The following is an 11,292-nucleotide window of genomic DNA, read 5'->3' as shown; positions in this document are numbered from 1 at the left end:
TCATGGGACATTGTCCTGGGCCTATGATTACTAGGGGCATGTCGCCCGTAGTGCGCATCTCATAAAATCCTCGCGAGGCGAATCTTTACAAAGTCCGTACTAGCAGGGGCAAATCTATGCAAGTCCAGTTTGACATCTTGATCAATACTCAATGGTGTGTCCTAATCAATATAAGTCCAGAAATAGCAAGAGCTATAAATCACTGGGGGAAATATTCAAAGCAATCATGCCTTCCCACAAAGCTGGTTTCACTGAATCAGATCCCCACAGAGTAACCATTAAGAAGATATCTTCAAATGCTCTCGTCCCGAAAAAGACATGGCTCCCCAACAGGGTTTACATCTTCAACATTACCGGTTCTCCAAAACTTTGCTCTTCTCCAACATGGTGTATTAATATCTCTAATCCCCAATCAGGGTACGTCAAGTTACTGATCGTCCCCAAGCAGAAATCATAAATCCCCAGCTGAGCATCTTCAAGATAAGATCAAACATCAAAATTACAATGACATGGAGATCCACCTTCTCAATCAAGATGTGTCAAATAGCATAAATCATAGTCATGCGTCATAAATCATAAACATATTCATACAATTGCATACATGTTCATACATAATACATAATGCATCGCGACAAATGCGTACATAACATGCAAGGTTCTCATTTATCTTGAGAATCCCGTCACATAAACGCACTACATGCATCATGACATGGCATAAAAAACTAAATTTGCCTTTTTCAGGTTACTGCTGCAGTCAAATAAACAACTTCAAAACCCTTCGTATTTAAGTCGATACCTTGGACGGTTCCTTAATGATCTACCTTCAGATCTAAGTCGATACCTTGGACGGTTCCTTAATGATCTACCTTCGGATCTAAGTCGATACCTTGGACGGTTCCTTAATGATCTACATTTGGATCTAAGTCGATACCTTGGACGGTTCCTTAATGATCTACCTTTGGATATAAGTCGATACCTTGGACGGTTCCTTAATGATCTACCTTTGGATCTAAGCCGAAACCTTGGACGGTTCCTTAATGATCTACCTTTGGATCTAAGTCGATACCTTGGACGGTTCCTTAATGATCTACCTTCGGATCTAAGTCGATACCTTTGATGGTTCCTTAATGATCTACCCTCAGATTTAAGTCGATACCTCGGACGGTTCCTTAAACAATCTACTCTCAAATTTAAGTCGATACCTCGGACGGTTCTTTAAACAATCTACCCTCAGATTTAAGTCGATACCTCGGACGGTTCCTTAAACAATCTACTCTCAAATTTAAGTCGATACCTCGGACGGTTCCTTAAACAATCTACCTTCAAATTTAAGTCGATACCTCAGACGGTTCCTTAAACAATCAACTTTTCAAAATCTAAAGCGGAAACCTCGGACGGTTCCGTAATGATTAATATTTAAAATATAAAGCGGACACCTCGGACGGTTCCATGACGATCATCTTCCAAGATCTAATTCAGATACTACGAACGGTACTGACACGGTCAACGCTAAGAGATCTGATTCCATCATCACGAACATTGTGGACACGATAATCTTTCCAAGATCTAATTCAGTTGCTACGAACGGTACTGACACGATTAGCCTTTAAGGATCTAATTCCATCATCACGAATGGTGTGGACACGATCATCTTTCCAAGATCTAATTCAGTTGCTACGAACGATACTGACATGATCAACCTTCAAGGATCTAATTCTATCATCACGAACGGTGAAGACACTATCATCATTCCAAGATCTAATTCAGGTACTACGAACGGTACTGACACGATCAAACTTGCGAGGATATAATTTCATCATCACGAACAGTGTGGATACGATTAACCATTTTCAAGGATCTAATTCAGGTATTACAAACGGTACTGACACGATCAACAATCGAAGATCTAATTCTATCATCACGAACGGTGTAGACACGATCATCTCTTCAAAACCTAATTCAGTTACTACGAACGGTGCTAACACGATCAATATTCCAAGATCTAATTCTACTACTACGAACGGTGTAGACACGATCATCTTTCCAAGATCTAATTCAGTTACTATGAACGGTGCTGACACAGTCAATCTCCAACAAATACTTCTCAATACAAAGGATTCAGTCTAACATACGATTCATCCTAGGATGCAACCTGGCGTACGGTGTATTCTGACAACTATCAACACAGGGATCCGGTCTAACGTACGACCCATCCTCCAGCCTAACACACGGCTTTCCAGACATCTACGGATGCAATTTGGGTTTAGTCTAACGCACGACTCATCCTTCAACCTAACACACAGTTTCCAGACATCTACGGATGCAAATTGGATTCAGTCTAATGCACGAATCATCCTTCAACCTAACGCACGGTTTTCCAGACATCTACGGATGCAAATTTGATTCAGTCTAACGCACGACTCATCCTTCAGCCTAACGCATGGCCTTCCAGACATCTACGGATGCAAATTGGATCCAGTCAAACGTACTACTCATCCTAAGTATATCCTTCAGATACAATCTAACGTACGATGTATTCTGACTCTCAAGTCTATCAGGATGACATCTTTAAGCCCATCTCTGGAAAGTCCCTTCATCATCAACAAGGGCAAATTTCTAGGTATTCTAGTGTTCAATCCTCTTCTACCTTCATATTCCGACAGGCACACATGCCAATCTACATCTTCAGGTATAAGAAGATTGAACAGGGGCAGCTGTCATACCCCAAAATTTGCCCATCTCAGTCCTCTTGTTCAAACTCAGATCAAAGTAAAATGACTCAGAGACATCCCTCCTAAACAAAGGATCAAGAAACTAGGGTTTGTGGCTTCCTGAAGAAAATCAATGAATCAAAGGCTCCAACGCATCTCATATGGTTTACGATGTTTCAAACTACCTCCATGACAAAATCCAGGGCTCAATTCAAAGAGTTGATCACTCAATTGCTCAGAAAGTCAACAGTCGACTGATTTGACCTAAATGTCAATTGTGGTCAAAGTACAGTCAAAACTCTCGATTTTTTGTCAACATACTTATATTGAAGTATCATTCACCATTTGATAAAGAATTGATCATGGTTCATCAAGGAAAGATCATACATCAACAATTCCAAAAGTTTCTAAATGAGGGTTTTCATAGGAGAAAGTCAATTAAACTTTGACCAGCCATAACTCCCACATGGAACATCAAAAATTTCCCACCCAAATATCATTTTGAAGGAAATTGAATTATCTACAACTTTGTCTCTCGCATGCCAAGGCTAGAAATGCACCATTTGAGAGATATGAGCAAATACATTACAGGTCCTCCTAAAGGATCGCAAAAAGTCATTTTTTCTTAAAGTTCATAACTTGATCATGGAAGACCCAGTTAAGATAAAACCAAAAGGAGGTTTTAAAGGACATCTCGGGCTTTCCAAAAAGTCCTAGAACATGGTCATATTACAAAAATTGAGGGAGATATGCACTCTTAAACTTGGCCAAAATTGAGAAAATGCATGAAAACCTAAGTGAGGAATTTTGTGTTTTTAAGTAATGGGCCTTAACATTTATTTTGTCCACGTGATACTAAGCCCAAAGGGAGTCCAATGATCATATATTATTATTTTCATGATATTATTTTATTTATATTTGATTTTACTCATTTAATTTCAAATAAAATCAAATAAATCATCAAATAATAAGATGATTAATGAAATCATTTTTTTTACCTTGACTATGTAGCAACCTTCCCTAAAAATTAAGACTGAGAGTCGCCACCTATTCTGAAGGGCGAATAGGAAACCCTACGCAATTATGAGATTCGGGGTAAGTTATTACAATCAGGTCGAGGGAAGGTGTTAGACACCCTCAACCCTTTCCTAAGGTTTTATGTTCACAGTAAAGGTTAATGGCTAATTATTGAGGTTTATAGCTAAGGAAGTGAATAGGGGAAAATTTGAGATTTTAGGGAGAGGGACTCGCCTTGGTTATCCAAGTGCCTGCGTATCTCCTTAGGGAGAATCGGAGTCAACGTAGTTCGGGACAGGGTTGTACGCCTTGGATTTTGATATGAAAGTGTTTGAATAGTTTGAAGGCTTTTTGAATGGCCTATCGTAGTTTGCAATTTGAAAGGCATTTTGAATTGCCTGATTGGAAAGGATTAAAATTCGTAGTATCGTGGTTTAGTGTTTTTTAGATGTTTTGGGTGTACAACCCTGATTTTAATTTGTTACCGTTAATCACGATGATCAATAGGTTTGATCACCATAATTAACAGATTAGTAAAGAATTGCTGGCAATTTTAATCGATTGATTCGATTATCACTTTTAGCAAATGGATGTATTTTAATAATTAATTTTTAATTTATCGTTACCTCTCATAATCGATAGATTCGATTGCAAATGATAACGAATTGATAAGAAATGCTAACCATCATAACCAATAAGATGGTTACAACCATTTAGCAAAATAATGTTATTTTAATTATATTTTAATTATATGATTATTACCCACCGCAATCAATTGATTTAATCGAAGCGAAAAAATTCTAAAATTGTTTGGCTAAAACCTAAGTCGGTTAGAAAACCCTTATCCTAATACTTTGGCCACCGGCCAGTGGGATTGAGCGAACCCTAACATGTTGATAGCCTTTCTAGGGTTTTATGATTTATAATTATTAATTAATTAATCGAAATAGTCGAATAATCAGGAAAAATAATTTTATATCATTATAGAATAATCCTAATTTAATCTAATCTTATTAAATTAACCCTAAATTAAATTAACTATATAATTAATCTAATTAAAATAATTAAATAAAAACAATAAATCGCTAGCTAATCTTAACTCAAAGATAAATGTCCGAATCTAAACACATGATTGCTCCACACACCCACCTTTAAGGTAACCACTCTTACGCCGCCTTCTCGATCAAAAATAGTCAAGTCCCTCGGATATAGGGATACCTTAGCTTACTGCCTTCGATTCAAAAATCACCACCTCCCTCCGATAAAAGATCACAGTCCCTTCGAGTTTCCTACAAGTAAAATGATCTTGTCCCTCGATGTTGCCTCGATTAAATGGTGATAGTCCCTTCAATTGCTAAGGTATCCTTAATGTTGCCTAATGACTATTATATCCTTCCCCGAGACTACCTACCCTCTTTATGGTAGGGACAGTCTTGTGGTGAACGATTATTCTCGATGATCCTTCGATGACCCGTACATCCAATTGTAAGACTTCCTGCCCTCTCATGGTATGGATAGACTCTTTCACCCGAAAGACATAAAGAACACGAAAGACAAACTTAGGGTAGGTAGTTCTTAATTGCTTGCTCAAATCAATTCAAAATAAAATACTTTTTGAACCTCCTATTTCAAAACAATTTCAAACAAGGCTACGCTTATTTACAAACTAAAGTCCTTAAACAAAATCTTTTCTTATTCACACACGACACTTCAAACATTTCAAACAATTCAAAAGTGAGCTAAGCAATTAAGAGCCCATGGATAACCATGGATGCAAAGGGTGCCTTACACCTTCCCTTTGTATAACCTACCCCCCGAACTCAAAATCTTTTAAAGGTCTTTCCTATTCTTTTTGCCTTTCCCATTGGATAAAATAAAAGCCGGTGGCGACTCATGCTTAACCGCGACATTTCAATTAAAAAGTCAGTTCACCGTATTACAGCCTTCAAATCTCCAGAGCACAAAAACCTTCGATTCAGTATGTAGAGTCCATGTAAAAGCTAGACTTATCGTAAATTGCTGAGCGCCTAGTATATGTTCATATTAGTAATTATATATACTAATATTTAATACAGAAACTTAATATAATAAATATTTTTAATAAGATATTAAAATTCAAATAATAATAATTTAATATTTGTATAAATGAAATTTGTAATAAGAGAGATAAAATGAAGTTGAAAAATGTTGAACCAAATTTAGAAGATAACACTAGTACAAAAAATACTTTTTAAATTAGACATTTTAAATCATATGCTTTTGACTTGATTTAAAAAATTGAAAAACTAGGATCCACGGGACACATATTTAGTGAACATCATTTAAATTAGTTAATATGAATTAAAAAGAATTTTTGATAATTAAAAATAATTAAGAGACAAAAGCGCCAAATACTTCAATTATTTCCTCTCTTCTTCGCGAAAATATTACCATTCCCTCTCTTCTCACATCAAACTCAAAACCCTTTTCCTTCTCTCTCTCTCTCTCTCTCTCTCTCTCTCTCTCTCTCTCTCTCTCTCTCTCTCTCTCTCTCTCTCTCTCTCTCTCTCTCTCTCTCTCTCTCTCTCTCTCTCTCTCTCTCTCTCTCTGCGCGGCAGAGCCCTAACCAGGTTTCCTTTTACTTCACTCTGGGAGGTGAAAGAACTTTCTCTCTACGAACATATTACTATAGTTTTTATCGACATTGAGAGTTCCTGATTCTCCACCCCTGCCTCTGTTCAGATTTTTCAAGGTTAGTTCATATTTTTGTCTTTTTCAAGGTTAACTTAGGTTTAATTTTCTCTTTCTGATGAATTTTTTAGGAGATAAGTGGGGTGTTTTTAGGAATTGGAATTGGTGATGTTAGTGTTGTTCTTGAAATTTTGCTCGTAGGTTTTTTACCTTCATTTTTTGTGTAAAAGGAGATCAATTCATGTTCATTTTTTCTTATGCTCAAAATCTGAAAACATGACCTAGAAAATGGAAATTACTCCTCGTTATTGATGATACTAAATAGTAATACTATAAACAATGAATGTTTTATTGAATAAATTGATTGATTAGATTGTAGAGTGAATTTCATTGCTGCTAACAATCATGTCTTAATGTTCTTTGGAAGAGTTATTTTTCTGCTAGTTATTGCAAATTTCACTTTGAACTTGCAATAGTGTTGTCAGCACCTTCTCCCTTTAAAAACATGATAAAATAGAAGTTTAATTACTAATTAGCAGTATTAAATATTATATGTGGCTGCGCTCATAATTTAAAGTCTCGTATGTGAGAACCGTTGTTTCCGACGGGACTTGGTAATAATGTTGGCTTAATCTTTATTTGAAAATTTTGTTTTGGTCTTTTAGATTCAATGTAAATGAAGTGAAATCTTAAGATAAAAAATTGGGGTATGAAAGTTGTCCCTATTTAAGTTTCTTCTATCTGGAGATATGACGATTGAAATCTTCGTCTTGGCGTCATAGGAGGGACTTAAATATAAAATAATACATAATTTTAGCCCTAAGGGACCACAAATATGTCCATCATATGATATGAATACAAGATTTAGAACTCTGTGGAAAAAGATACCAAAGGAGACAAACTATAAATAAATGGGACACGAAGAGATTTTTGACACCCTAAGTCAATTTATCAACTAAGAAAGCAAAATACATCCAAGTGACTTAAATTGTTATTTCTTATTGCATTAATTTACACTAACGAAAAACTAAATAATAATTAAATAATATATCAATTTTTTTCAATCTAATCAACCATAAAGTAAAAAGCGTCTTCTTTCCGTTAATTTAGTTTTTAACTTCAATTTCTCATTGTTCAACTCTTAATTTAGATTTTAAATTTTCTCCATATTTTTTCCAATTCTTTCTTACTTTTATCTCTCTCTCTCTCTCTCTCTCTCTCTCTATTTTCTCTTTCTTTTTTCATTATTTCTAAGTATAAAAAACTATCGAATCCCTTTTCAAAATTCAAAATTCAAAATTTAGTCTCAATTTAAAAATATAATTATTTTATAGTTATTAAAAACTTATTCATAATATTATAAAATTGGGTGTTGCACGTTCTGCTGCAACGATTTCCGGCGAAGAACTTTTAGGGTTCCGATTCGGTTTCATTCTTCTTGATTCTGACTGATCCTTTTTTGGTGTTGGTTTAAAATCCTAACTCTAGGGTTAGGGACCACGGCAGGGAGGGAAAAGAAGGAAAAAAGGGGAATAGTGTGAGGACGAAGATGGCTCGAGGGAGGGGACGACCTAAGAATAAGGCAGCTTCACCGGCGGTGCCACCGACTGTGAATGGGGATCAAGGGGGCGCAATTCCTAAAGCAAGTGAAACAATTTTATCACAAGATTGTGACTCGGCAACTGTTGATGGAGAGTTTGAAACGCTTGATGGAAAATCTGATTTAGAGATTAAGACAAAGGGGGATGCTCTTAGTGAGCAAAAACTATGGGTGGATGTGATTAGCGGAAATAGGCTACCGGATAATGGCATCACGATTGCCTACTCAGCTCCAAAAATCGTGGAAGGTGAAATTGAAGTGGAGATAGAGGCTGAAGATGTCCAATCAAAGGTAAAATTCTGGGAACATACCCTCATTATGTATGTGTTAGGTAAGGAATTAAGTATGAATGATGTTAAGCAGTTTATGCTGCGAACCTGGAATTTCATTCAATTGCCTGAACTGTTTTACCATGATGATGGGTACTTCTTGATGAAGTTTAAGAACAACAAGGAGAAGAAAATGGTGTTATTGAGGGGGCCATACTCAATTCACAATATGCCTACGATACTTAAGAACTGGTGTCTTGAATTCAACTTCCAAAGAGACATGATCCGAACTATCCCAGTTTGGATTAAGTTACCTAATCTGCCACTACAAATGTGGGGAGCTTCAAGCTTTGGGAAAATTGGGAGTGTTGTGGGTAAACCTCTGTTCACAGATGAATGTACGGATAATAAGTCGAGGATCTCTTATGCGAGAATTCTAGTTGAAATTGACATCACCAAGAAGCAAAAGGAGAGTGTTACCATCAAAGATTGTGAAGGGAAAAAATTCAACCAACCAATTGAGTTTGAATGGAAACCTAAGTATTGTGATACTTGCCAAAAGGTGGGACACCAATGTGAGAAAGAAAAGCCAAAAGCAGTGAAGAAATGGCAGCCAGTGAAGGCAAAAGAGGACACTCCTGTTGCTGAGGTTAGTACACCAAATATCCCTATTGAAAATAATACTGAGCAGTGGACTGAAGTAGCAAACACAAGAAAATTGAAGGTTAGAGTTGTCTTCCCTGATGCTGAGTAGAAGAATGAGATATTATGTAGTAATGGCTTTGATGCCCTCAGGACTGGAGAAGGGCCTGCAGGGATGGCAGAACATGTTCCATGATTGTATCACGGAATGTAAGAGGTTTGAATAAACTAGGGAAAAATAAAGAAGTAGCTCTTAGACTACGAAAACTTAATCCTGCTATATGCATCTTACTGGAAACTAGAGTGAAGGAGGATAAAGCTATTGTTGTGAGAAACAAGCTGGGATCAATGTCGTCTTATTTAGATAATTACCAGCACCATGGAAATGGTAGAGTGTGGATCTTGTGGAATAATACTAAAGTCCAAGTGAATAAGATAATGAGTACTGATCAACTTATTCATATTGGTATATATTCTATACAGGGTGATCTTCAAATGTGGTGTACTTCCATTTATGCCAATAATACCCTAGAGAGGAGGTATCAACTTTGGAAAGACATTGAGAAAATAGCTACAACTACTAATGAATCATGGATGCTTATGGGGAACTTCAATAATGTTCTGAGTTCTAAAGACAGAATTGGAGGAAATCCAGTTATGGAGAAAGAATACAAGGCCTTAGAGGAAATGATGACAAGGGTAGGACTTTTTGTGAAGGATAGCACTGGTGATCATTACACTTGGTTTAATAATCAATGTAACAATCCTATCTACTCCAGGATTGATTGGGTGCTGGGCAACACTAAGTGGCATCAAGATAACCAAAACAATAAACTGCAAATTATGCAACCTGAGATTTCTCACCATGCTCTCCTATAGCTCCAAACTAATGATAGTAAACAGAGGTTTAGAAAAATCTTTAAGTTCCCCAATGTAATTACTAGCTCTGAAGGTTTCATTGAGGCAGTGGAGAAGAACTGGAATCTTCCTCGAGAGGGACAGCCCATGTTCAGAGTTTGGAGAAAGCTCTATAGAATCCACAAAGTTATCCTTGAGAAAAGTAAGCCTATTATGGGGATAACACATCAAATTGATCAATCTAGAGAGAATCTCAACAATGCTCAGCAGGATCTGATCAATGATAGGCTGAATCCTGAAAAAATCCAAAGGGTTAAAGACTGTTTGCAGGGACTGAATCACTTAACTAATGTGGAGGAAGATGTCTAGAGGTAGAGAGCTAAGGTGAATTGGATTAATCTAGGAGACAGCAACAATGCTTATTTCCATGCCACCCTGAAGAGCAAATTCAGCAGTGCATATATCAGCTTTCTAAAGGATAAAGAAGGCAATGTTATTACTAACCAAGAGCTTATCATGAAAGAAATAACTGATTTCTATAGGACTCTTGTGGGTAGTCCTGCCTCAGACCTTAGCAAAATTGACTTGGAGATTATGAGGGAGGGGTTGCAACTCCAAAGAGACCAATGTGAAATTCTGATTGCACCTGTGACAGAAGGAGAGATCTATAAAGCTCTTCAGAAAATGAATGATCTCACTACCCCTGGAATTGATGGATATGGGGCCAGGATTTTTAAGGCTACTTGGAATGTTATCAAAGATGTAGTTATGGCAGTGCAAGACTTCTTTGATAATGGAAGACTTTACAAAGCAATGAATAACACAGTGGTTACCATCATTCCTAAACATACTGCAACCTGCATGGTCAAGGATTTTAGGCCTATCTCCTGCTGCACAACTATGTATAAGCTCATATCCAATATTTTGGCTACTAGACTGGGATGTGTTATTGGTAGTATTGTTGATGTCAACCAAGCAGCTTTTATCCCAGGTCAACATATCCAAGATCATATAATGCTTGCCTATGAATTGATTAGAGGTTATAGTGCTAAGAATAGCCCACCAAGATGCATGATCCAAATGGATATCAAAAAATCCTATGATAGTGTGGATTGGATAGCAATGGAAGATATCATGGCTGAGTTAAATTTTCCAAATAAATTTATTCAGTGGACCATGACTGTTATCAAGACTGTTTCTTATAGGTACAAGATTAACAATGAGATTTCTGAGAATGTCCAAGCTAAGAGAGGTCTTAGGCAGGGAGACCCATTGTCCCCTCTTCTATTTGTGCTAATCATGGAATACCTCCACAGGATCTTAGCTAAAGTTGGAAATCAAAGGAATTTCCACTACCATGCCAAGTGTGAGAAAGTAGGGATAGTGAACCTGAGCTTTGCTGATGATTTACTACTGTTCTCCAGAGGTGAGATTGGTTCAGTCCAATTACTAATGGCAGGGTTGGATAAATTCTCTAAGTCTACTGGTTTGGAAGTAAATCCTGCCAAGTGTGAGGTTTATTTTT

At 36.8% G+C, this 11,292-nt stretch overlaps 1 protein-coding gene across 1 annotated transcript; it reads left to right on the top strand.

Moving 5' to 3' along the window:
• Window positions 1-7,947: 7,947 nt before the first annotated feature.
• Window positions 7,948-9,021, top strand: LOC131659670 (uncharacterized). Its single transcript, XM_058928827.1, has one exon. It carries the CDS (start codon window positions 7,948-7,950, stop codon window positions 9,019-9,021), a length of 1,074 nt encoding a protein of 357 aa, XP_058784810.1.
• The last annotated feature ends 2,271 nt before the right edge of the window (window positions 9,022-11,292 follow it).

Source organism: Vicia villosa, linkage group LG3 (genome assembly GCF_029867415.1).
Source record: "Vicia villosa cultivar HV-30 ecotype Madison, WI linkage group LG3, Vvil1.0, whole genome shotgun sequence".
Taxonomy (NCBI): domain Eukaryota; kingdom Viridiplantae; phylum Streptophyta; class Magnoliopsida; order Fabales; family Fabaceae; genus Vicia; species Vicia villosa.
The sequence above is the reverse complement of the archived record's forward strand: the minus strand, read 5'-3'. Positions and strand labels throughout refer to the sequence as shown.

Excerpts from the sequence above, each read along its gene's own strand:
- LOC131659670 (XM_058928827.1), top strand. The coding sequence starts at position 7,948 with ATGGCTCGAGGGAGGGGACGACCTAAGAATAAGGCAGCTTCACCGGCG.